This window comes from Budorcas taxicolor, chromosome 1, assembly GCF_023091745.1.
Source record: "Budorcas taxicolor isolate Tak-1 chromosome 1, Takin1.1, whole genome shotgun sequence".
NCBI classification, from domain to species: domain Eukaryota; kingdom Metazoa; phylum Chordata; class Mammalia; order Artiodactyla; family Bovidae; genus Budorcas; species Budorcas taxicolor.
In genome coordinates this window covers 194,659,793-194,686,493 of record NC_068910.1, presented here as the reverse complement: position 1 = coordinate 194,686,493, position 26,701 = coordinate 194,659,793, and the positions used below count along the sequence as shown (strand labels likewise).

The window sequence follows — 26,701 nt, the reverse complement described above, 5'->3', positions numbered from 1 at the left end:
CACCTTTCCAGGATCCAGCAGATCAGCACTTCTCAGCTTCCAGAGGAGAGAACCACCTGGGCAGGGGTGCAGCGCATTGGAAGGGGTATGCCCATAGGGTCTGTGGGGGCGGGATGGGAAGTTAAGGTGGAAGGAAGGGTATGAAAGGTCCAGCCAGCAGGCCTGGGCAGGAGAGCGGCAGAGGCTCCAGTGACAGCCCCGCTGTAACCAAACTCTCCCTTTTATGGGGCTCCCCCTGCCCTGGCCTAGGTGCTGATCCTGTACTGGAATAGCCTGTTAATGGCTTGCTTCCTTTAGCAGCCTGGGAGCTCCTTGAGGACAGGAGCATTCATTCATTCCACATTCATTCATTCATTCCACAAATAGTTATTAAGACATTCATACACCTGAGATAGGCGCTAGGCGGGAGCACAGCTGAGTCAGCCCACCAAAGCTTGCCATGCGGTGAGGAGGCAGGCAGAAGACCAAGCAGCTTTAATAAGGGGTGTTGAAAGCTGTAATGGAGAAACAGCAACACCTAATCGGGACACTAAGCCTCAACCTGAGAGCTCTGGGAAGGCTGCTGGGAAGAAGGGAGGTCTAAGAGAGGGGTGAATGGAGCAATCAAAAGGAGGAAAGAGGTCTGATTCAGCCCCACAGGCAGGAGTTTTACTTCAGTGCCAGGTAGTGAGTGTACCCAGGAGCAATGGAGGAGTCTCCCCCTGCGCTGGCCTGGAACCCAGTTTGGTGAACTGGTCAGGCTCCTGCCCCACTCCCCGGAAGATTCCTTCCCCATTATCCCCTTCCGTTCCTGGGCCAGACTGGCTCCCTCTCTGGGAACCAGGCAGTATTGGCAGCACCTGGGAATATTAGCTGCCTCTCCAAGCTGGTATTGGCCCCAGGCCCAGAGCTGGGGAAGCTGAGCCTGGGAGGATGGTGTGATGTTCCAGGGGCCTCAGAAGTACTGGGCTCCTCTGACCTCTCAGACTGTTAACAACTGCTCCAAGGGAATTCCCCGGTGGTCCAGTGGTTAAGACCCTTACTTCCCCTTCAGGGGACATGGGTGCCACCCCTGGTTGGGGAACCAGGATCCTGCAAGCCACTCAGCGCAGCCAAAATTTAAAAACCCAGACAAAAAAATATTGCTCATGAGAGAACGAAGTCTCTCTCCCCCCCTTTGGGAACGGCTCTTCTCCTGGGCGGGTGGATGAGACCTCGGTCTGTGTTTGGATCCTTGGGGGCATCCCTGGGCAGCACAGGGCCTGGCGCTTGACAGGGCTGTGCTAGGCGTGTGCACTGTATAGACACATATACTCAGTCCCTGGACAGTGCACCTTCTGAGCCCCTGAGGTGGGGAGGGCTGGCCCTTTCTCCTCCTCAGGAGGTCCCAAGGCCACCATGAACCTGATCTGGGGTTGACTTCATGCTCCAGACACTTGGGGCAGGGCGACTGTAAAACGACATCATTTCGTTTTATGGATCCCTGGCACGCACACGTGCTCACTCTGTCCATCCCAGCAAATCCTGGTGGTGGGGATGATGGTGGGGCTGGAGTTGGGGGTGGGTATTAAGCTCAGTAGACATTCTGAAACTGAGACTCTTGTGGAGGGATTCAGCACCCTCAGAATCATGTCATGCGAAGGTTAGGCAACAGAATTGTCACTTCACAGGGACCTCCCCCCACCTCCATCCCCCGCCACCAAGGGATGCGGCAGGGCTCACCTGGCAGGCCCAGAGCCTGGGGCTGTGAATATAGGACCTGGCCCGAGGGGCCTCCCTGCTGGGGACAGGGAGCCTTGGGTGGGGCCCAGGGAGGTGAGGGGCCACCCCCACTCTGTAGTTGCCCCTGAAAATGGCAGAGTGCCCTTGTTGGCCTTTCAAATGGGCAACAGTTACCTTTGGGTCAGCACCATCATAATATATTGTTAAGTGAAAAAAAGCAGGCTAAGAAAAAGCGCTGTGACCTCAGTTTCTGTGAAAACTACAGATACTTGTTTCTAGAAGAGCTTGGAAATCAACCTGGTAATGACAGTTATTACCAGGCAGCGTTCTCTGAAAATTATTTTCCCTTTTGTTTAGCTGTATTTTCTAATTTTTCTGCAGAGGCTATGATTACTTGTATCACTAAAATAAGGGGGATGGAATTTGCAAGAAGCCAATTCAGGTGCCACCCTGGGGGAGGCCCAGGTTGGGGTTTTATGCTTCCATCAGGAAGGTGAGGGTGGAGGGTCGGTGCAGAACGGCCCTTCCGTGTCTCCCACCCAGGAGCTGGCGGCCAGGGTCGGATCAGTGTCCGGTGGTCCAAGACGGTTGGACACCACTGGGCTGGTTCCCCTCCTGGAGGGTGGGCTCTGGGTCTCTAGGGTGGGTCTCAGCAAAGCTCCTGTGCTTGGGAGTGGGAGCCTGCCTGGTTCTGGGAGGGTGACAGGTCTCAAGTCTAACTTCCTCTTCGGCTTTCTGTTCCCTAGATCCACTTCCCGGATGTGGAACGGGTTGAATGGGCCAACAAGGTAAGGCCGGGGCGGGCCTGGGGGTGCTGGCCTCACTCCAGGCCTTGTCCTCCCCCTGGGCCTGGCGTGGACCCTGGATGGGGCGGGGGTGTCAGGCGAGCTTGTGTGAGCAAGGCAGTCCTGCGGTCCTGGTGGAAGCCTTGTCTGGGAGCCAAAGGTGGCCCTTAGTCCCTGGGGTGGTGGCCTTCCACTTTCCCACCCTCAGGGTTCTTCTCCTCACCAGACAATGACTTTCTTTTTTTAAAAAAAGTTTGTTTTTAAATTATGAAATTTTTGTCTTTTAATTGCAAAATTAATGGATGGCCACAGCAGAAAAGTTAGAACGTACAGAGGGAAGTGCAGGCCTCCAATCCCACCAGGCTGAGACCAGGGTGTCCTGGGGAGAGGAAGGCTGTGATTAGGGATTTGACAGCAGCTGCCGGGATTTGACAGCAGCTGCCGGGTTTTGCCTGGTCCCCAGCCACGATCTGGCAGCACTGGCTATGCAACCAGGGCAGGTCCCCTGATGTCTCAGAGCTGCTTCCTGCCTTTATGCAATGGGAATAATTATGGTCCCTGCCTCGTGGGGTTGTTGTGAGGATTAATGAGGTAATTAAAGTATCACAATGCCTGGCTCATCGAGGCCTCTGAGAGAGAGGGGCATTTAGCCCTGAAACTCACCTCCTTCAGTCTCCTCCGGTTAGAGTTTGAAAAGAGGGAGCTGCATCTTTAAATTAAAGTGCAAGGGACTTCCCCGGTGGTCCAGTGATTAAGACTTCGCCTTCCAATGCGGGTAGGGGCTGGGTGGGGGGAGGGGTGTGTGTGCGCAGGTTTTGATCCTGGCTGAGAGCTAAGATCCCACATGCCTTGTGGCCAAAATAACAAAAGGTAAGCTAGAAGCAATATTGTAACAAATTTAATAAAAGACAAAATGGTCCACACACACACCCAAAACTAAAATAAATAAAGGCCCAGGTCCCAGAGAGGAAGAGGGAGTAGGCTTGTCCCAAACAGAACACATGGGCTGCTGCCCCTCCACCCCATGCCTCCAATGCCATCATCCCTCTCTGATCACCCTCTCCTGCCACCAGGTCCCCTCCCTCTGCCACCCTCTCTCCCCAGGTCCCACACTTGGTTCCCAGCGCCATGAGTTGTCCTGCTGCAGAATTCAGCTATAGGCAGCCTTTTCTGATTCTAAGGAAAAAAATCAAATCCATAGGAAACAATTTAAATTTATCTTCTGTGGTTTCTTTTTTTTCTTCTTAAACCTCTGGCACCTGCTCCTTCTTATTTACACCACGGTGCTGGTTTGGGTAGCATATGTTTTAGCACAGAACTAAAGGGCTTCATCTTATTAATTCACTGAATGACTGTTTCATGGTGGGCTGCACAATGGCAGCAAATCTCAGGATCTCACTGTAAGCATGAGAACCATGGCCATAGTTATCCAGCGTTTGATGAGCAGACAGATGGACAGGTAGGTTGATGGGATGGGGTGGGCAGACAGGCTGATGGGTGCTGCGGTGTAAGGACCGCCCCTGGGCAGCTGTGGGTCTGGGATGGGGAGCACAGACCTGGGCCCGTGGGGCATCTTCCTGTCCTCGCAGATTATCTCCCAGATCTGGCCCTACCTCAGCATGATCATGGAAAACAAGTTCCGGGAGAAACTGGAGCCCAAGATCCGGGAGAAGAGCGTGCACCTGAGGACCTTTGCCTTCACCAAGCTCTACTTTGGACAGAAGGTTAGTGCTGTCTCGGGAGGGGCAGCAGGCTCTCCCCCGCCCCCACGGGGGTTCACGCCTGACTCACAGGGCCCAGCCCCCACCTGCACTGCCCAGTCTCTTGGCCTGAGGATAAACCCCTCAGCCCCTGGTCCCCGCACCACTGTCTCTGCGGGTTCTAGGGAAGCCTGGCTCAGAGACAGGAGAAGTGGGAGGAAATTCCATTCTTCTAAAGCACAGTTTTGAAAACACGCCATGTGGTGGAAATGAACCCGCACAAAAATCTTCCAGTCATGCTTGCTAACCTCAGCATCAGCTGGGGAGAACTCACCTTCATGGAGTGGGAGGTTAGTGCTTCACAGCAGTGACTAAGTCTCTACTAACTGATTGATACTGGCAATCTGTGTTACAGATCCATGCTGGTTCAGGGACAGCACTCAGTGACCCAGGATAAAAGTGTGTGTATTGAACACACCTAATGTCCTGTCCCGACTCTAGGCTACATTTCCTGGTCCATCCTCCTGCCTCACTCTTCCTGCCCTATAGCTCCTCTATGATGTCTTATTTCGATCATCAGAAACGCGTACCTCAGGCAGAGCCACCGTGAAGTCCATCACCCTGTCAACCAGAGGTGCTGGCCTCTGGTCTGCCCCAGAATAAGCAGAGGTCAGAAGGCAGGCTGGCCTGCTGAGAGTGTCTTCCAGCCCCTCGGTGTGTGCTCAGCTAGCCGCCCGAGTGGGGGCAGGTCAGGCTGGCCTGAGCCTGGGGGTTCCGATTCAGGCTCCGCCTGGACTGGCTTGTCTCAGCATCTGTTGGTTATTTGTCCTTTCCCTGCTTCCCTCATGTATGACTTCCTGAGCCCAGCCATGTGCTCTGTAGTCAGAGATGCTGTGGCTGTGCCTCTGCCTTCGGGAAGGACCCTGTCCTTCTGTGGAGGCAGATGTATAAGCTGGTGGATGATAGCTGCTGACCTGGCAGTGTATACATGACGATGGAGGAATGCGTGGATTCAGGAGTGGAGCGGCATGGGGGCTCTGCAAGTCAGGGAGGACTTCCCAGAGGGGTACACAGCAGGTGAAGAGTTAAGAAGCCCACAGACTGCTGTGTTTACAGCAGAGCCTGCCTGGCCAGGCTGCCCATCGGGCGGTGATGCCTGTGGGACCATGTGCTGCTGGAAAGCGGTCCCTTGCTGGCAGCAGAAGCAGGCCTAGTGATCTCAGCGAGGTAGCAGTGAGCAGTCCTGAAGTGAGATATTTCCCTGCCCAGGAATTGAACCTGGGTAGCCTGGATGAAAGCCAAACCATCAGGGGATAGAGGCTTGTTGTTGTTCAGTCGCCAAGATGTGGCTGACTCTTTGTGACCTCATGGACTGCAGTATACCAGGCTTCCCTGTCCTTCAGTATCTCTTGGAGTTTGCTCAAACTCATGTCCATTGAGTCAGTGATGCTATGTAACCATCTCATCCTCTACTGCCACGCCCTTCTCCTTTTGCCTTCAATCTTTCCCAGCATCAGAGTCTTTTCCAGTGAGTCGGCTCTTCACATCAGGTGGCCAAAGTATTGGAGTTTCAGCTTCAGAATCAGTCCTTCCAATGAATATTCAGGACTAATTTCCTTTAGAATTGACTGGCTTGATCTCCTTGCAGTCCAAGGGGACTCTCATGAGTCTTCTCCAGCACCACAATTTGAGGGCATCATTTCTTCAGCACTCAGCTTTCTTTATGGTCCAACTCTCACATCCATACATGACTACTGAAAAAACCATAGCTTTGAGTAGACGGACCTTTGTTGGCAAAGTAATGTCTCTGCTTTTTAATATGCTGTCTAGGTTTGTCATAGCTTTTCTTCCAAGGAGCAAGCGTCTTTTAATTTTGTGGCTGCAGTCACTGCAGTGATTTTGGAGCCCAAGAAAATAAAATCTGTCACTATTTCTACTTTTCCCCCTTCTATTTGCCATGAAGTGATGGGACCGGATACCATGATCTTCAGTTTTTGAATCTTGAGTTTTAAACCAGCATTTTCACTCTCCTCTTTCACTCTCATCAAGAGGCTCTTCAGTTCCTCTTCACTTTCTTCTATTAGAGTGGTATCATCTGCATATCTGAGGTTGCTAAAATTTCTGATATTGCTCCCTGGCTGTTTACCCCTACTGAAAGCAAAAGTGTTTCAAGGAGGCAAAAACTTTACAAACAGATACGAAGTATATTATCAGAGACACAGAGCTTATTATCATAACATGTGTGAGAGCACACAGAAATAGTTTAAGACAGAAACAACGCAGAAATACACACTCAGAGAGAAAGGGTGTAGGCATCGCCCGTAATGAGGAGGAGCGCAGGAAAGAGGTGGTTAAATCATTATATAGGGCAGTCCTTCCGGGTCTTTGTTTACCTTTGGCCAATTACCTGGTCTCTTTCCCCACATCTGAGCTGTTCTAGAACCCTCCCAAACGTGCATGCACAGCGTTTTGCTAAGAATGGATTCTGCTCCAGAGGCCCTGGGTGCGTGTCCACACATTATGGGGTGGCTCCCCTCCCTTTTTGACCCCCAAGGAGCCTTCCTGCACATGTACAGACAGACAGGGAAGTTTTCCTTGACCTCAGGAGCAGTCATCTTATCTTCAGAGTCGTCTCTTGCCACCAGCTGTCCTTGGAGTGTCTAGGGGAAACAGCTTCAGTTTTACTCCTCTTGATGAACACCAGCTGTCCTGCCCTGGGGCCCCTCTGCCTCCTACCTCACTAGGAGTTGCTGGTCCTGAAGGGTGATTTTCACCCTCTCATGAGCACCTGGCGGGGGTCCTGCAGACTGACCAGATGCCCCCGCCCTGCAGGGGAAATGCCTGGTCCTGGCATTCAAAGTCTTTTGTGTCCTGGCTCCTCCCACCCCTCCTAACTCTCCCATTCCTCTCCCCTCCCCACCTGTCCACTGGGGGGCATCACAGAGGACTCTGCCTGTGACCTTCCTGCTTAGCCAGGCCCAGTGCACCCGGTCCACCTACTTCCTTCATACCCAAGAGTGTTTCCTGCTTCCTTGGATTCCTGTGTCCATGTCCAATCCTGCTCACTGCTGTTATGACCTTGGGCCAGTGCTTTAACCTCTCTGAGTTCCAGTTTCCTCATCTGTAAGAGGAAAGGACCCATTTCTGAGGGTGGTTGTGAAGCGTGATGAACAGGCCTGGCATCAGGGCCACTGTGCGTGGCCAAGTGAGTAGCGTTCCACACGGGGCACCTGACCAGCCTGGCACCCCACGCCTCACCATGAGCCCTGAGCTGGGACCGCCTGCCTGACACAGAGCAGATTATAAGCAGTGGCCACCCCTCCTCTCTGTGGTGGAGCCTTCAACTGGGCGGCCTGCTCCAGCGGCAGTCTCCACAGATGGGGCTCTTGGGGCTGGCTGGGCTCTCACAGGGGCCTGCAGGCCCGCCCCCAGCCCGGGAGCAGACTCCAGGCTGGGGCAAGTCAGTGACAGGCCCTTCCTCCCCGCCAGGCTTCTGCTGGCTTTTCTGGGTCTTTAACATCTAGCCAAGTGCTGTGCCACCTGAAGCTTCTACAATCTGGGGGGCCCTCTTAAAGAAAAGGAATGTTAAACTTAAAATGTAAAACCAAGACAAAAATAAATGTTAAATATGAGAATGTATAAGAAAATAAATTATAACAAGTTATACTTAAAAAAAAACTGACATATCACACTTACCACAAACTCTTTGAAAAAACGTACATAATAATTTTAATGAACTGCTCATTATATCCCTATAATACTTTTTTTCCTGCACTGTTGGCTCTGTATTCTTTGATGTCACCTTTTCATGTGACAACGTGTTTGTAAGTATCATTTTGCATGGAGAGAGTAGAAGGATAATACTGAGGTTGATTGAACTGTTTCTCCATTATGAAAATGTTGCTCGTTTGGAGAGGGAGGTATTAGGATGCCACAGGTGGGCAGGGTCTACAGGGTGGGTTTCTGCTTGTGCTCACTCCTGGAGTGTAGTGGTCACGTGGGTTGTTGTGGTTGAAACCCATGCACAGGGCTGGCAACCCCTTGCTGCCTCCCTACCCCAAAGACCCTTGCTGACCAGGTCACTCCCTGCTGCCACCACCATCCCCTGACCCCGGCATCTCTTCCAGTGCCCCAGGGTCAACGGCATCAAGACACACACAGACCAGCGCAACCGCAGACAGGTGGTCCTGGACTTGCAGATCTGGTGAGCCCTTGTGCCCCAGGGGGGCCTGGTGTAGGGGATGGGGGAGCACTGTGGGAATAGCCAGGTTGAAGATGGAGTCGCAGATAAACACTCATGTTTGAAAGCCTCTCATGGCACATATGCCCCTTCTTCTAGCCAGGCTGGAGCATGGGATCCTTACTGGGATGGGGAGGATGGTCCCAGGGGAGCCACTAGGCCTGGCTCCTCCCACAGACCAGGCACCAGGTGTGCTTTGGGTACCAAGGCCCAGGCAGCAGAGCTTTCTTGGAGGCCAGAGCCCAGTCACCTGGAGGGTCAGATCAGCTGTCTCACAGAGGATGTAGGAAGAGAGAGCAAATGTGACAGGAAAATGTGGGGACTTGTGGTGTGGCCCAGGGAGCTCGGAGCACAGGCTGTGAGAGGCCAAGGGGAGAGCTGGGCACTGTGGCACCTCAGAAAAACTAAAGGATGCAAAGACATGTGAGTGACTTTTTTAGTGGATCAGGCAAGGACATTTATTTTGAATGAAGCTGATAATAGGCTTGAATCAGAGAGAATGGAGGTTCAACCCAGGAAGTCTTCCTGGAGGTGGTGGGATTTGAACTGTGCTTAAAGGACCAAGGATCAACTCCCGAGGTTCCACAGTGTTGCCCGTTCCTTTCCAGTGCCACATATATCCTGTCCTTAGCCCAGAGACAGGTGCTGAGAACACACTGGGAAGACAGGAAGCAACTCTGGGAATATCCATCCCCACGTGCGGGCTGGTCTCAAGTGTGTTAAGATACTGTTGGCAGTTGGGCCCTTGTGGCCCCAAGACTGCCACAGGACGCTTGTGTGAATAGTTGGGGCACTGGTCAGTCATCTAGCCCGCACACCCAGCTCTCCAGTCAGCTCAGGGAGCCCCTGGGAGCTCTGGGCTCACCCCACTCTTCCAGGGGACACAGCATTTCTGTGATGTCTGGCTCCTCAGCCTGCACCCTACAGATACTGGATGGCTGCCCTCTCCTCCGCTTCTCCTTCAGTCCTTGACTACCTTCACCCATTCTGGGCTCCCTGTGACCATTGCTTGGCAGGAGCGCCAGCTGGACTCAGTCTTCTGAGATCTTACTACTCACCCACCTCGTTACCCCAGCAACAACCCGCATGAGTGGCTGGAGGGAGGCAACAGGGCTACTCTGCAGTCTTCAGGCAGAGACCTGGGCAGAGATGGGGTGGAAGCACAGTAGGGTGTGCACCCCAGACCTCTCTGGCATCCATGCGGTGTCATGGGATGAGGTGGTACACAGAATGGCTGCCCTTGAAGGCAGAGGCGAGGATGCGCATGAGACCTGGGTGTGTCGTCCCTGGGCACTGTCTCTAGGAGTCTGGGCAATGTCTGCACAGAGCTGAGAAAGGCCGAGGCCGGCAGGGAGTCCACACCCAGGTGATGCAGGCCTCAGGCTTGTGCTGGGCTGCTCTGGGCAGGTTTCTTGACCTACCCTCCCCTCCACTTTCCTCTTCCCTCCCCACTTCCAGCTACACTGGGGACTGTGAGATCAGCGTGGAGCTGCAGAAGATACAGGCTGGTGTGAACGGGATCCAGGTGGGTGGAGGCTGGTGTGACTACCTCCAGGGTTGGGGTTAGGGCACGGGGAGCGGGGTGACACTGGAGGAGGCTGCAGAGGGGGCGATGACACCAGGCACAGAGGCTGGTACCAATCAAGGGACTCCAGTCAAGGGACTCCAATCAAGGGACTCCAGGCCCGAGATCACAGACTGAGAATTGGTGGCTGGGCTTCATTGAGCCTCTGCTCAGAACTGCCCCATCCTGCCGCTGTTGGTGGAATTCCCCCTGCCAGAGAGGCTTTGATGGCCCCAGGAAGTGAGAGGCTCTTTACGGATGCTGAGCGGGTGCTAAGAAACCCAGGTAGATGGAGGAGGCAGAGCTTATGGCAGGAGTGGAGCTGAGCTGGAGAGCATGCCTGGGCCCCGGCTGTGGGCGAGGCTGAAGCCCCACAGACAGCACAGCAGTGGAAGGCAGCTGGGACCCTTGGTGGCCAGCAAAGGGGTGGCCGCTGCATGCAGGCTTCTCTTCCCTGAGCGCGGCCCCTGCAGTGGTGGCAGGTGGCCCTGACATTTGGGGGTGGCCTGGGCATGAATGAGCCAGCAGCGGCCTCACTCAGTGCAACAGGTGTGAGAAGGGCGGCTGAGGTCCCTCCTTGCCATCCAGCTGCAGGGCACGCTGCGGATCATCCTGGAGCCCCTACTGGTGGACAAGCCCTTTGTGGGAGCCGTGACTATGTTCTTCCTTCAAAAGCCGGTGAGTCCCCAGAACGAGGCAGGCCTGCAGCTCCCTGTGAACCGGCACTCACCCCCGCTGCCCAGGCACTGGGTTTGAGCCCGAGAACAGGTGTGCCGAAGCCCACCTAGACCCATCATCTCATATGCTCCCTGGGAGGCCTGAGGAGCTCCACCCTGCTGTCCCCAAGACCAGAAAGAAGGCCATCTAGATGAGACGTGGCCAGCCGAGGTCACACAGCTGCCTAGGGTGGGGCAGAGGTTCTCTGATGCCAGGCTGGCCTGGCCATGCGCTTGGGCCACTCCTGTGGTCCTGCCAGGAAGCAGCCCACCTGACAGCCCTGGTCCTGAGCAGGATGGGACGTGCCTCGCCCACCCAGCACCCTGCAGAGGGCACCCCCACCCCCACAGGCTGAATTCCCCATGGGGGTGGGCGTGAGGATGCTCAGCCTCGGCTCCTGGCTCCTTCCAGCCTAACTGCCCCCTTCTCCCCCTGCAGCACCTGCAGATCAACTGGACAGGCCTGACCAACCTGCTGGATGCACCAGGAATCAAGTAAGGGCCTATGTGGACCACTAGGCAGAGCCGAGGTGGGCCCCACCCCCAGGCTGTGCGGTCAGTGACAGGAGCTGCCCTACGGCTGAGCCCTCCCTGCTCTCTACAACAGGAGAGGCGCGGGACCTGCCCCTCCAGAGGGTCAGGGTTGGTGTGTTTGGAGTGACACCATGAGATGAGATGTCCCAGAGGAGGCTGCGTGGGCTGATGAGAGGCGAGCACAGGCTCTGGAAGCAGGCCAGACTCCTGGCCCCCCATTAGTCACTGTGCACCTTTGGACAAGTTCCTTCACCTCTCTGGGCTCTTTCTCAGTAAATGGGAGCCTAGTTCCTGTCTTGAGTTCCCTGGGAGAACACTCAGGTGTGTGTGGTACTGGCACAGTGGGTGTGGACACACACGAGTGTCCTCCTCATTATATTAACTCTTCCCTGACCCACATGTGTGTATGAGAAGTCCACGTGGCTCCTGCCCATGGTGACCGCGTCACAGACACCAGTGTGGGAGGGGGCGGGCAGCTGTCATAGCAGAAGCCAGCAGGGAGGAGCTGGTCTGAGCAGCCTGCCTTCTTGGTGCCCAAGAGGAGCAGAGAAGGGCTCCAGCCCTGGGTGGACACGCCTCCATGAGGGAGGGACAGTGGACTAGCTAGGGTGCCCCCTAGCTGGCTCGCCTGCTGCTAAGACCACTTGCTCACTCATTGGGGCCATTCCCACTGATTTCTGGCCCCTAGGCACAGAGAATCCAGTCATGCATTCTTTTGTCCAGAAGATATTTCTTGAGCACCTACTGTGTGCCAGCCCTGTTGTAGGCACTTCCCTGTCTCCTTGTACTGGCGAGATGGAATCAGGCAATAAAGAGAATTTCAAGGTGATGTCAGGGAATAGAAGAGCTAGTTGTGAACATGTACCTGGCATTCCCTGGACATAGGGTACTGTTCTCAGCACTTCACGTGTATTTACTCATCCTTATAACAGCAGGTAGAGATGAGGAAACTGAGATCCCCATTTTAGAGATGAGGAAACTGAGGTTGAGATCAGTGACTTTCCAAGGTCACACAGCTTGTGGTTGGTGCAGCTGAGATTCTAACCCAGGATCCAGGTCCTTGCTTTTGGTTACCATGATGTGATGCTTCAGAGAGGAACAGAGCATGATCGGGGTTGGGGGCTGTCAAAATGTGCACCCTACATCCTCCCCTGATCCCCCATCCAGACAGGCTGGAGTCAGGGCTGCTCTCTGCTGGGAGGGACCCACCTGTCCCCAAGCTCTGCTCCTCACTCCAGGTCCAGGGAAGGGCGGAGGGACAGGTGGCCTGGGGGAGGTGCTGCCACCCTCCATAGCTGGTCGTGCCCACTCTCCCCAGTGAGATGACAGACAGCCTGCTGGAGGACCTCATCGCCGCCCACCTGGTGCTGCCCAACCGTGTGACTGTGCCCGTAAAGAAGGGGCTGGACGTAAGCAAGCTGCGCTTCCCTCTGCCCTGTGTGAGTACCCACACTGGCTGCGGCGCACCGGGCCCAGAGCTGAAGGACGGACGGGCCAGGCAGAGGGGTATATCCTCAGATGGTAATGCTTATTTCTGCCCTGTGAGGGCCTGGCATCCCATTTTATGGGGCCAAGACTGAGTCTCAGGAAGGTCGAATGACTTACCCAAAGCTACCTGTGTTGGAAGAGAAAAGCCCAGGGAGCATTTCTTCCTGGACCTTGGTCCCCCGCAGGGCTTGTGCTGGGGTCTGCAGGCCACCTCATTCACCCCCAGAAAACTCCAGAGCCTGCCACCTTCCCTTCAGGGACAGGAGGCTCCTACTCCATCCTTTGGTGATGTGAAGGACTCTTGCATCTGCTGGAAGGAGCCAGGACATGGGGGCTTCCTTGGGTGCCCACCTCCCTTGCCCCTGCCCATCCTGGGCCCAGCTCAGGAGGCCCCTGGGGACAGCCACGTGGCCTCCCTGCAGAAGGTTCCCTGGCTGTGAGGCAGAGAGTCAGGGCCTCAGGAGAGGGGAGGTGCCTGTTTCTACCATCAGTGCCAGGTGGGAGGCATCAGCCCACTCAGGTCACGCAGGGGGACGTGTGGTCCTTACCCCACCCTGCAGGTTTAGCAGCCTCAGCGTAACAACACAGCACCGTCGCCTACATCAAAACTACTGTAAACATCCTGTCCTTAGGGCACGTCTCACTGGACAGGTACATCAAGTTGCTACAATCTAAACTCACTTGGTTCCTCTCTGTGTTGGTGACAACTGGCTATGAATATTTCCATTGATTTGTTTCCTTCCATTCCCTATTTCTAGAGGTGTTTGTTTGTTTGTTTTTAATCTTAATGCCCTTTTACAATCATGTGAAATATCTGCACTCTTCTAAAGTCCAGTATGAAAAACTATTTTAAGGAGCTTGGCTTCTACCACCTAGTTCTTGCCTCCCCTGTAAGTAAAGGTTTATCCTTCTATTACTTTCCATTATTTGTTTTCAAATATGAGCATATATATGTGTATGGTTGTGTGTGCGTATCTGACTGCAGGCGTAGTCTCTCTAGGATGGGTGGCAGCAGGCTTCAGCTCTCTTCACCTTGCTGTTATCACACACGTGTCCTGAGGGTCACCCCGTGACATTGTGGTACACCGTACTCCACCATGTGAATGTACTGTATCTATTCAACCAGTCTCTACTGACGGATGGCTGAATTGTGTCTGGCCTGTGATCTCAAACAGTGCTGTCATGAGGAGCCTTGTACATGTCTTTTTATATTTTTGCCAGTAGGTCCTTAGGATAGATTTCTGGAAATGGGATTGCTGAGTTAAAGGGCAAATACATAGGTTCAGTTCAGTCGCTCAGTTGTGTCCGACTCTTTGCGACCCCATGAACTGCAGCATGCCAGGCCTCCCTGTCCATCACCAACTCCCGGAGTCCACCCAAACCCATGTCCATTGTGTTGGTGATGCCATCCAACCATCTCTTCCTCTGTTGTCCCTTTCTCCTCCTGCTCTCAATCTTTTCCAACATCAGGGTCTTTTCAAATGAGTCAGCTCTCCGCATCAGGTGGCCAAAGTATTGGAGTTTCAGCTTCAACATTAGTCCCAATGAACACCCAGGACTGACCTGCTTTAGGATGGACTGGTTAGATCTCCTTGCAGTCCAAGGGACTCTCAGGAGTCTTCTCCAACACCACAGTTCAAAAGCATCAATTCTTCGGTGCTCAGCTTTCTTCACAGTCCAACTCTCACACCCATACATGACCACTGGAAAAACCATAGCCTTGACTAGATGGACCTTTGTTGGCAAAGTAATGTCTGCTCTTTAATATGCTGTCTAGGTTGGTCATAACTTTCCTTCCAGGGAGCAAAATTTCATGGGTGCAATCACCATCCGCAGTGATTTTGGAGCCCAGAAAAATAAAGTCTGACACTGTTTCCACTGTTTCCCCATCTATTTGCCATGAAGTGATGGGACCGGATGCCATGATCTTAGTTTTCTGAATATTGAGCCTTAAGCCAACTTTTTCACTCTCCTCTTTCACTTTCATCAAGAGGCTCTTTAGTTCTTCTTCACTTTCTGCCATAAAGGTGGTGTCATCTGCATATCTGAGGTTATTAATATTTCTCCTGGCAATCTTGATTCCAGCTTGTGCTTCTTCCAGCCCAGCATTTCTCATGATGTACTCTGCATATAAGTTAAATAAGCAGGGTGACAATATACATCCTTGATGTACTCCTTTTCCTATTTGGAACCAGTCTGTTGTTCCATGTCCAGTTCTAACTGTTGCTTCCTGACTGGCATACAGGTTTCTTAAGAGGCAGGTCAGGTGGTGTGGTATTCCTATCTCTTTCAGAATTTTCCACAGTTTATTGTGATCCACATAGTCAAAGGCTTTGGCCTAGTCAATAAAGCAGAAATAGATTTTTTTTTTTTAACTCTCCTGCTTTTTCCATGATCCAGCAGATGTTGGCAATTTGATCTCTGGTTCCTATGCCTTTTCTAAAACCAGCTTGAACATCTGGAACATTGTTGAAGCCTGGCTTGGAGAATTTTGAGCATTACTTTACTAGTGTGTGAGATGAGTACAACTGTGCGGTAGTTTGAGCATTCTTTGGCATTGCCTTTCTTTGGAATTGGAATGAAAACTGACCTTTTCCAGTCCTGTGGCCACTGCTGAGTTTTCCAAAGTTGTTGGCATACTGAGTGCAGCACTTTCACAGAATCATCTTTTAGGATTTGAAATAGCTCAACTGGAATTCCATCACCTCCACTATCTTTGTTCGTAGTGATCCTTCCTAAGGCCCACTTGACTTCACATTCCAGGATGTCTGGCTCTAGGTGGGTGAGAGCCACACCATTGTTGATTATCTTTGTAGTGAAGATCTCTTTTGTACAGTTCTTCTGTGTATTCTTGCCACCTCTTCTTAATATCTTCTGCTTCTGTTAGGTCCATACCATTTCTGTCCTTTATTGAGCCCATCTTTGCATGAAATGTTCCCTTGGTAGGTCTAATTTTCTTGAAGAGATCTCTAGTCTTTCCCATTCTGTTGTTTTCCTCTATTTCTTTGCACTGATTGCTGAGGAAGGCTTTCTTATCTCTCCTTGCTATTCTTTGGAACTCTGCATTCAGATTCTTTTATCTTTCCTTTTCTCCTTTGCCTTTCGCCTCTCTTCTTTTCACAGCCATTTGTAAGGCCTCCTCAGACAGCCATTTTGCCTTTTTGCATTTCTTTTTCTTGTGGATGGTCTTACTTCATGTCTCCTGTACAATGTCACAAACCTCCATCCATAGTTCATCAGGCACTCTATCTGTCAGATCTTGTCCCTTAAATCTATTTCTTACTCCCATTGTATAGTCATAAGGGATTTGATTTAGGTCATACCTGAATGGTCTAGTGGTTTTCCCCACTTTCTTCAATTTCAGTTTGAGTTTGGCAATAAGGAGTTCATGATCTGAGCCACAGTCAGCTCCTGGTCTTGTTTTTGTTGACTGTGTAGAGCTTCTCCATCTTTGGCTGCAGAGAATATAATCAGTCTGATTTCGGTGTTGACCACCTGGTGATGTCCATGTGTAGAGTCTTCTCTTGTGTTGTTGGAAGAGGGTGTTTGCTATGACCAGTACATTCTCTTGGCAAAACTCTGTTAGCCTTTGCCGTGCTTCATTCTGTACTCCAAGGCCAAATTTGCCTGTTACTCCAGGTGTTTCTTGACTTCCTACTTTTGCATTCCAGTCCGCTATAATGAAAAGGACATCTTTTTTGGGTGTTAGTTCTAAAAGGTCTTGTAGGTCTTCATAGAACTGTTCAACTTCAGCTTCTTCAGCATTACTGGCTGGGGCATAGACCATGATATTGAATGGTTTGCCTTGGAAACGAACAGAGATCATTCTGTTTTTGAGATTGCATCCAAGTACTGCATTTCAGACTCTCTTGTTGACTATGCTGGCTACTTCATTTCTTCTAAGGGATTCCTGCCCACAGAAGTAGATGTAATGGTCATCTGAGCTAAATTCACCTATTCTAGTACATCTTAGTTCGCTGATTCCTAGGATGTCAACGTTCACTCTTGCCATCTCCTGTTTGACCACTTCATATTTGCCTTGATTCATGGACCTAACATTCCAGGTTCCTATGCAATATTGCTCTTTACAGCATCAGACCTTGCTTCTATCACCAGTCCCACCCACAACTGGGTGTTGTTTTCGCTTTGGCTCCATCCCTTCATTCTTTCTGGAGTTATTTCTCCACTGATCTCCAGGAGCATATTGGGCACCTGAGGAGTTCATGTTTCAGTGTCCAATCTTTTTGCCTTTTCATACTGTTCATGGGGTTCTTGAGGCAAGAATACTGAAGTGGTTTGCCATTCCCTTCAATAGTGGACCACATTCTGTCAGACCTCTCCACCATGACCCATCTGTCTTGGGTGGCCCCACAGGGCATGGCTTAGTTTCACTGAGTTAGACAAGGCTATGGTCCGTGTGATCAGACTGGCTAGTTGTCTGTGATTGTGGTTTCAATCTGTCTGCCCTCTGATGCCCTCTCTCAGCACCTACCATCTTATGTATTTACTGATATTAAAAAATAATAGTGCTAGGCAGGAGGCCTCCTGGTCCCCTTAAGTGTTTCTCCTAATTCTTGTGCTCTGTTCTGGCTTAAGATGTAGCCCAGAGTGTTGGGAGTGAGGTGGCTCAGTGCTGGGGCCTTGAGGAGCCCAGGGACCTACTGTGAGCATCATGCAGTGCCCACAGGGGCGTGTATATCTGGGTATTGGGAAGAAATGACACTGGATCTCAGTCTGCATGTGGGTTAGAGACTGGGATGGAACACGGGAGGAAACTGGCTCAGGCAGCATGGCGGTTGGCACAGGGGGAGGAAATGGCTGCAGTTGAACAGGCCATTCATGGGGCAGGCTGGAGGCAGGGAGGTCAGGAGGGCGGGAATGTGTGCGGGCATCTTGATGCAGTGGACTGAGCCCTGGGTCCTGCCCGCACTTGCTCCGTGGCCCTGTGGCTTGTCTCCAGATGTGTAGAGGGTGAGATGGGGCTGAGGTGATAGCTGATGGCTTTGGCTCTGAAGTTGCGGACTTTGAGGTTCCTCAAAACAGCTGTGAGCATCAGACTGGGGCATTTTGCAGGGAGTGATCAGAGTCCACTTGCTGGAGGCTGAAAAGCTGGCCCAGAAGGACAGCTTCCTGGGAATCCGAGGCAAGTCAGACCCCTACGCCAAGGTGAGCATCGGCCTGCAGCACTTCCGGAGCAGGACCATCTATAAGAACCTGTGCCCCACCTGGAATGAGGTGTTTGAGGTGAGGGGCTCCTTAGTGGCTCCCAGATGCTCTCCAGAGCTCCACTCTGGGCAGTGCTGGCCCAAACAAGATGGGGTTCTGCCTTCATGGTCTTCATATACCCATGGGGCAGCACTGTGCCAGAGGCATGGCATTGGGGACAGGCAGACCTACTGGAGGCTCCACTAGGCTTCTGGAGGTGGCCGCTCCCAGTGGAGGACTAGTTTATTGACTGATTCCTCCTTCTTTTCCTGACCAGAGGCAGCTTCATTGAAAGTTTCCAATTCACAGAACCTCAGGGGCAATCCTGCCCCCTCTCAGCCTCCCCTGACCCAGAACCAGATGCCAGTAGCCTGAAGTTCTCCCTTAAATTCAACCACAGTCCCTATTGTGGGTAGGGCAGGCCCACAGCCAGGTTGAGGGTCACAGTTTGGAAGCTGCAAGCCCCCAGCAGAAAACAGAGCAGCCTCCCATCCGAGCCCCCACCCTGCCACGGTCTTACACAAGCTGCCTCTGAGTCTCTGCATCCCACAGGAGAGGGCATCACTCCCTCCTTCCAGTAAGGTTCTCCAGAAACCGAGAAAGGCAGGGACCTGCCCAGGGCTCTGAGCTGCCAGGAGGCAGGGCTGGAACTTGGCTCCCCTGGGGTCATGCTTGATCTGTTTCATCAGCTATTGGGGCCTGCAGGTCAAGTCACCTCTCTTTCCTCTCAGTTCATAGTGTATGAAGTCCCTGGGCAGGACCTGGAAGTTGACCTGTACGATGAGGATCCTGACAAGGACGACTTCTTGGGCAGGTGAGGAGGGCCAAGCTGGGCCTGGGGGTGCAGGGCTCTAGCCCTTGGGCTCATAGGTACTCCCACTTCCACCACTCAGGACTTGCAACTCCCATCACACTCTGACATGGTTACTGTGCCAGGCAGCCAGTACTGCCATTTCATACCACTGCCATGGGCCTCCTCCCCAGATGTCCCCTGGGTGTCCAGCCCTGAGTCCTAGCCCTCTGGAGGCATGGAGGGGGTCCTGAGGTTTGTGTACCACAGGCTCTTCTTTCTGTGCTCTTCATAATGTACCCAGAGTCCCATCTGGAGCAGTGGGCAGGGCCAAGGCATGCATGGCCAAGGCATGCATAGCCTGGCCCCAGCATCCAAGAAACATGTGCTCACTCTGTGGTGGAACAGAGCCTCTGTGCTCTGAGGATTGAAAGGACTAGGGTGGGGCTATCAAAACCCCAAAATTACACTGGTCCAGCCATCCCAATTTCAGGAATCTCCTATAAAAAGCATTAGACAGCAATCATTTATTGCAGACCTATCTATGGCACCAAAACAAAAAACTGGAAGCATGACCAGACTCAGAGGACATTGGTTGAATATTTGAATAAATTTATCATTGCTAAACTACAGAATACCCTACAGCTTTAAAAAGTGATGAGTAGGATCTATGTATGTTGACCATGAGGATATTCATCATAGCTAAGTAAGTGGGGGAAGCAGTTGACACATTTTTCCAGGGAAGATATATGTGTGTTCACGTGTACTGGTGTGGAAGCAACACCACTGCTCATCTCAGAGACTGGGATTAGCAGGGAGCAGAACAGTTTTACCCAGATCTTCATACTTCTAAGTTGTTTAGCTTGTTTCCATGTACATGTGATTTTAAAATGTAGAAACAAAATAGGACAGGCACAATCTAACAGGCTAAGAAATAGCTTACCACCAGATGTGACTTACCATTTTAAAATTTTCACCTTAAAGGAGTTGTGACTTTTGTAATGTTACAGATTAGAAGTGTGTCTGTGGTTCATATTTTATGTAACTGCTTTCAAGTGTGTTTTGAGGTCCAGCACATTTCTAACAGTTAACATGGAATTAACTCCCGCCGCTGGCTATCAGGACCTCCCAGCTGGGCTTTGTCAGGGTAGGTGGGAGGCACATGGTGAATGTATTACCTTCTTTCACACTCATGCCAACTATACTTAGCCCCTGGAGGGCATCTGAGGCAGTTTTGGAAACGGAAGGGCCTGTTGGGTTATTACAGTGACCGTGGGAGGTGGTGCTGCTGGCATTTAGAGGACACAGGACAGAGAAGCTAAATTCCTGCAATGCATGGGCAGTTTTGCACAATGAAGACTCATCCCAGCCAAAATGCCAGTAGCACCCTCACTGAGCATCCAGAGCCAGTGTGTCCAGCAGCGTTTATTCCCCTCTGGGGATCAGGGCTGCTTGCCTGCTTGGGCAGCATGCCCAATGGGAGCAGCCCCAATGGCTAGACAATTCTTCCTTAGCTTGAGCCCAAAGTGGTCTTCCATTCATTCTTGGGATGAATAAGGTCCTGTCTTGAGGGTCCCACTCAGATACTTGAAACGTTTCAGAGTGGGCCTCCGTGCCTGCTGCTGCCCCTGGGCTGAATTGACCTTCGCTCCCTGTGTATTCCAGCCTGCAGATCTGCCTCGGGGATGTCATGACCAACAGAGTGGTGGATGAGGTAGAGCTGGCACCTGTAACCATCCCCCCACCCCCCCAAGCTTGTGGACAGCATTGCTTCTGCCCCAAACTGTAGTACTGGCCTTCCCTAACCACCTCTCCTAGCCTAGAGCCCACCCTGTCTGCTCTGGTTCACCTCTTCTCTGAAGCCCCTATCAGGGCCCTATGGGGTCTCACTAGCCCTGTCCCCAAGTTCCCCTCCCCATCCCCCTGCAGTGGTTTGCGCTGAACAACACAACAAGCGGGCGGCTGCACCTGCGGCTGGAATGGCTTTCACTGATCACAGAGCCGGACGCTGTGACTGAGGTGACTGCAGGGTGTCAGACTTCTGGGCAGAAAGGTGGAGGCGGGCACTTGTGAGTGGTGTGTGGGGAGGAGGGTGGAGCAGGGAGCTGAAGCCGCAGATCTTGCTCAGGGTCCTCTGGCCAGCCCCACCTTCTGGAGAGCGTGTCCCTCAGCCCTCATCTCCACACAGGGTGGATGGGACCCTTAAAAGTTCTGTTAGTGCCTGTCAGCCCAGTTCATAGGGAAGTCCACCAGTTCAGACTCGAGTCTGTCATGCTGCAGTTGTATTTTCAACAAAGAGCTAGGTTGTGAGGGGAGGTATGGCCAGTCCGGAGCCATGAAGAGGGCTCTCCTAAACTGGCCTGTCTCCTGCTTGTAGTGAGGGTCTGTGTCTGCTTGTAGGACCATGGGAGCTTTTCCACTGCCATCCTCGTGGTCTTCTTGGAAAGCGCCTGCAACCTGCCGGTGAGTGGTGACGTGGCCAGAGCGTCACACACACCCTGCCTTGTGCCCGTCACTCTCAAATGTCCATGTGTTGCTCATTCACCCTATTCTTCTCGTGCTGCAGAGAAGCCCTTTTGAGTACCTAAATGGTGAATATCAAGCCAAAAAGCTGTCCAGATTGGCCAGGGTAAGTGTGTGTGTGAAAGGAAGTGACAGCTCCTTTCCCCGAGTAACCACAGCTTCCAGTCTGCTCTGTACACAGCCTGGGGATGATGACTCAATGGGGATCACTGAGTCTGCAGTGAGCTGGGCACTGGGCTCCTCCCACATCCATTATGCCTGAGTCCCACGGTGGCTGTGTGTCCATTTTTATTGCCATTTAAAAATAGGACCCAGAAGCTAAGGGCCTGGGTCACACAGCTCAGGGGAAGCCAGAGCTCAGCTCCACCCTGTCTGTCTCCACAACTCTAGGGAACAAGCACCTGTGTCCAGCCATGCCTCCTGTCTTTAACTTGGAAGCTCCCCACAGGGTCAGCCCAGCCCAGGTGCTGGCACAGTGATGGCAGCCCAGGCCCCTGGGAGCACCAAGGAGGCCTTCTCTCAAAGGGAGGCCTGGTGGGTGGCCTCAGGTCCCACCGATGCTCCTGAAGGTTGAGAGGTGGGGTCTCAAGTTGGCACTGTGGGTGCTATCTCTATTTCGTGGATTTGTCCCCTCACAGAATAAAGTCAGCAGAGACCCTTCTTCCTACGTCAGGCTCTCCGTAGGCACGAAGACACACCTGAGCAAGGTAAGACAGCTTGGTGTGCAGCCAAAGACTAAGGAAATGGGGGCCCCAACACTTCAGGGAGAGAAGCAAAAGTGAAGGGAATTAGCTTACACTGAAGTAGGTGTCAGCGCACATTACAGGTGCTTTATATCACTGTGTCTTCAAGATAACCTCACGGAAGAGTTCTATAGTCCAAGAATCTGGGGACCAGAGATCAGTGACTCTAAGAGCTAGAAAGCAGAGCCAGGGTTCAAGCTTAGGCATGGCTCTCAGCCTACGGCCTTTCCATCACCCCCACAGCAGAAGTCCCCTTGCCCTCCCACCCCCACCTCCCTGGGGAAGTGAGTTCTAGTGCTTTTGGGATTGCAGCCCCCGTGAGAGTTCCTGGCACACTCTCCTCACCTTTGAGTCTGGCTGCCCAGCCCTGGTGCCTCCCACGAGCTGCAGTGTGTGTGGGTCTATCCCTGGGTGGACAGAGTGAGAGCAGAGGGCACTGGTGCCCTGCTCTGCCCAACCTAACCCTTCAGCGTTCCCTTTCTCTCCTGCCCCCAGACCTGTCCCCACAGCAAGGACCCTGTGTGGAGCCAGGTGTTCTCCTTCTTCGTGCACAACGTGGCTGCTGAACAGCTGCACCTGAAGGTTTGCATGAAGTTGGGCTCTTGGAACAGAGCTCAGAGGCGTCTAAGCCGCGAGGGGTGGGGGCTTGAGCAGGTTCCCCAGGGAGTCAGGAGAGGATACTGAGGGCCCACATCTCATGAGCAGGTGCCCAAGGTCACTGGGGAGGAGGCTGTGGAAGGACAAACTTAAGTCCCATGGCACTCCCTGCCAGAGTCTCCAGTTTTTAAATATTAATAGCACCTAGTATGGCCTGGGTTGAAATCTATTCAGGAAATTAATGATGATGTACTTAGTCCCATCATAGAGCAGCACAGCTCATCAGTCCCTAAAGCCCTGAAGGCCCCAGGCATTGACAAACTTGCCTCATACAGGTCATGGTTGCCTCTCCCCTGAGTCACTCTCTTGCCCTGACTGAAGGCAGGGACCAAGTCAGGTCTCATTTCCAGTTTTCAGAACAGAACCAGAGGCCAAGAGAAGCACAGAACATGCTTACCGAAGTAAACTCAGTCTTGGCTGGAGCCAAGAGAGTAGTGCTGGCGAGGGTGGGGCTTGGTTATCATCTTGTTTTGTGACTGGCCCATTGCCCAGGTGCTTGATGACGACCAAGAGTGTGCTCTAGGAGTGCTGGAGTTCCCCCTGTGCCAGATTCTTCCCCATGCAGACCTTACTCTGGAGCAGCGCTTCCAGCTGGACCACTCAGGCCTGGACAGCCTCATCTCCATGAGGCTGGTGCTTCGGGTAAATCTCTCCCCTTTCCCCCAGGGTGGGCAAGGGGTGGTCTACCCCAGTACTAAGTATCTGCCCTGTGTTGCGAAGAAGTTCAGAGATGAATTCATATTTTTTAATATCAATTTCAGTATATTGTCAGCCATTTTCTCTTCAAATATTGCCTCCCCCAATCTTTTAATCCCTCCTTCTACATTTCCTTCTATTACATTGGACGTTATCATCTTCATGGCGTAACATGACCTGACCTTCATATTTTCTCTCTCTTTATCTCTTGGTGCTACCTTCTAATTGGCTCAGACCTGTTTTCCATACCACTAAATCTTTCTTTGGCTATGGTGGCTCAGACGGTAAAGCGTCTGTCTACAATGCAAGAGACCCGGGTTCAATCCCTGGGTTGGGAAGGTCCCCTGGAGAAGGAAATGGCAATCCGCTCCAGGACTATTGCCTGGAAAATCCCATGGGCAGAGGAGCCTGGTAGGCTACAGTCCACGGGGTCACAAAGAGTCGGACACGACTGAGTGACTTCACTTTCAATCTGCCATTAAACCTGTCCACGGTTTTTATTTCAAAGGCGATTTTTTCATTTTTCACTTTGTTTTCCAAATCTATAATATCTTTTCTTTGTTGTATTTTCTTTTCATGTTTCTAGTCCATCTTTAATCATTTGGAAATACTTAAAATGTAAGTCTGCTAATCCTGTTATCTGAAGATCTTGGGAGTTAAATTTTGATGTCTGTTTTGTCTGTTGATGCTTTTTCATGGTGATTCATTTCTACATTTGGTAACTGGGGTTGCAGACATGTGTTCAGTGTTACCTTTGTGACTTGAAGTGAGGTTGTTTGTTTCCAAGGAAGTTCTGCTTTGGCTGCAACCAGGCACCTCAGGAACATTATAAACCTGAGTCCATTTTTACATTAATTTTCAAACTTTGGGTTTCGTGCCTCCACAGGTTGTATAAATATGAATCCAAAATTCATAGGAGACAAACCTATACAGTGCCATATTCTCAGGAAATACTTTTACTTCCCGCCAGCCATAGTCCAGGCTGAGATATATTTCTTGTCATCAGTCTTTGCTGGTGGGTGAAACATATCCCACCTTCTTGGGTCCTACACTGACCCAAGGCCTCATCTCCGAACCCCTTGGATTCTAAGGTTGATAAATAACCCTGGGAAAGTTAACCTTTTTTCAGTTTTCTTTCCTTTTTTTGCTTTTTTTTAAACCTAGGGATTTCCCTTACTTTCTTGTGAATTTGGCTATGCATTTAGAAGTATGTTTGTTTCATTTTATTGAGCATTTCTAACAAAAGGTTTTTCAGAATATTTTGATCACCATATTGCTGGAAATGGAAATTTCCTGGGAAGAGTCTTAATGATTGATGGGAAAAGCAGAAGGAGAAACAATGGCTGAGGTTTGAAACTATGGGAGCACATGATTATATCTGGATAGAAAACACATTTTAGGGGAAAGCAATGGTGATAAGGTGGTGGCTAGAAATGATCATATCCAGAAGACAGCTGGTGATATACAGGAAGGCTAAGGTAAATGGGTCAGGTCTCCAGCAGCCAGAACTAATATAAAGAGAAAAGAGAGTCACAACTGAGTCTTCATGACCATTACTGAGGCAGGAAGAAAGGTAATGAGGTTTGGTCAGCGGGAGCCAGAGGCAGAGAGGTTAAGAAGATAGGTCTGGGAGTAAAAATCCGCTGGATTGGGCAGTCAGGAAGGAACAGAGTTTTGAGGAAACTGTTCCTTCCAGAAGAGAGGAGGAACCATTTCCCAGGGGTGAAGGTGAGAGCAGACGGAGCAGACAGGGAGAAAGTGGAAGTGGTGTGCCAGCCCATAAACAACCCTGTCATCTGCTTACAGTTCCTGCACTTGGAAGAACGAGAGCTGGGAAGTCCATACACAGGACCTGAAGCCCTAAAGAAAGGCCCTCTGTTCATTAAGAAGGTCACCACCAGCCAGGACCCTAGAGCCCCACCCCAGGGAGAGGGCCCTACAGATCTGCCACGGCCTCCAGACCCTGCGTCTGAGATCAAGCAGGCTGCCAAGAACCCCACTTCTGCCACCATCACTGCCACCAAGCCCATGCTTGAAGAGACGGGCCCAGAGCCCAAAGGCAAGGACAGTGCACCCACGGGGAAGAAGAGTCTGGCCACCATCTACCTGGCTGTGCCAGGCCCCCACTCTCCGGGGCCCATCAAGTCACCCAGACCCATGAAATGCCCTGCCTCCCCATTCGCGTGGCCACCCAAGGGGCTGGCTCCCAGCATGTCTTCACTCAACTCCCTGGCCTCTTCCTGCTTTGACCTGACAGATATCAGCCTCAACACTGAGTATGCACCTCTCTGCTTAATATTTTCTAAAATGACCTGCATGAAAAATACCTCCCTGGATGGAACAGTAGATATGAACTTACTTTGCTATGCAAGTCCTGGTTTTTCACAAAATCGTTTCATAAGGCAGCATGGTGGGCTAGAAAGAACACAGGATGTGGGGAGAGAAAGCACGTGTGCATGTGCCCACAAGTCTGCTGGGGCTCTAGCTACATACCAACTAGAAAACAGTGTTGGACTTGGGTTGTTAAGGTTCCTTACAGCAAAAACATACCTTGAATTCTAAAGAGTTATTTATTCTGGAATGATATGGAAAGCCAAAAATGTGGAGTTATATAATCAATGGCTGCTATTTATTAAGTGTTGACTCTGGGCTTAGCAATTGGATCTTCACAATAACCCTAAAAGACAGAACTTTCTATCATAAAGGTTGAGTACCTTGCCCAAGGTTCCACAAGAAACCACAGTATAAAGGCAGATGCTGCTAGAGAGTTCTTCCTATGGTACCATGCTCTCCCTACAGTGAAGTAGGATAATTATACATGACTGTGGGATAGGACGTAATTCCAACTAAAAGGAACCTTACTGAGAATTAATTTGCTAACTGACATGCTTCTTGGGGGTGGGGGGAGAGGCCAGCACCCGTAATGGCAAGAGAAATGACAAGCCCTTTCTTTTCAGAGGCGGGGACCTCGGGCATCAGGGGCTGGGTGAGATTCAGCTCACGGTGCGTTATGTGTGTCTGCGGCGCTGTCTCAGTGTGCTAATCAACGGCTGCAGGTAAAGAAACATTAGGACCAGGAAAGAGCCCTTGGGAGCGTCAGGTGACCAAAAATCAGTGGGGGCACTTGGAGCAATGGCAGGGGCAGGCAGCCCCAAGGTAGACACTTGGAAGGAGTGAGGTTCGAACGCTCTAACAGGATCCTCGATGGAGCTGACAGGCTCCAGAACCAAGGGTGTTGCTCAGACACATCTGCTGCAAAGCTGTCTGGGGTGCCCTGGAGCCAGAACATTTTCTCAAGAATCTTCAACTTCCTTTACATGGAAAAGTACTTGGCTCTACCCCAAACTTCATAAAAACAC

At 51.7% G+C, this 26,701-nt stretch overlaps 1 protein-coding gene across 1 annotated transcript in view; it reads left to right on the top strand.

The window, feature by feature from the left end:
• The window catches only part of ESYT3 (extended synaptotagmin 3), a 53,726-nt gene that overhangs the window by 19,954 nt on the left and 7,071 nt on the right, over positions 1 to 26,701 (top strand). Inside the window, exons 2-19 of the mRNA XM_052646840.1 lie at positions 2,448 to 2,489; positions 4,076 to 4,210; positions 8,314 to 8,390; positions 9,885 to 9,951; positions 10,579 to 10,668; positions 11,146 to 11,201; positions 12,559 to 12,679; positions 17,802 to 17,972; positions 18,665 to 18,747; positions 20,389 to 20,437; positions 20,653 to 20,742; positions 21,124 to 21,186; positions 21,290 to 21,352; positions 21,885 to 21,953; positions 22,485 to 22,571; positions 23,139 to 23,288; positions 25,149 to 25,618; positions 26,300 to 26,398. Of these exons, the coding sequence (XP_052502800.1) occupies positions 2,448 to 2,489; positions 4,076 to 4,210; positions 8,314 to 8,390; positions 9,885 to 9,951; positions 10,579 to 10,668; positions 11,146 to 11,201; positions 12,559 to 12,679; positions 17,802 to 17,972; positions 18,665 to 18,747; positions 20,389 to 20,437; positions 20,653 to 20,742; positions 21,124 to 21,186; positions 21,290 to 21,352; positions 21,885 to 21,953; positions 22,485 to 22,571; positions 23,139 to 23,288; positions 25,149 to 25,618; positions 26,300 to 26,398 (1,982 nt within the window). The remainder of the gene's footprint in view (positions 1 to 2,447; positions 2,490 to 4,075; positions 4,211 to 8,313; positions 8,391 to 9,884; positions 9,952 to 10,578; positions 10,669 to 11,145; positions 11,202 to 12,558; positions 12,680 to 17,801; positions 17,973 to 18,664; positions 18,748 to 20,388; positions 20,438 to 20,652; positions 20,743 to 21,123; positions 21,187 to 21,289; positions 21,353 to 21,884; positions 21,954 to 22,484; positions 22,572 to 23,138; positions 23,289 to 25,148; positions 25,619 to 26,299; positions 26,399 to 26,701) is intronic.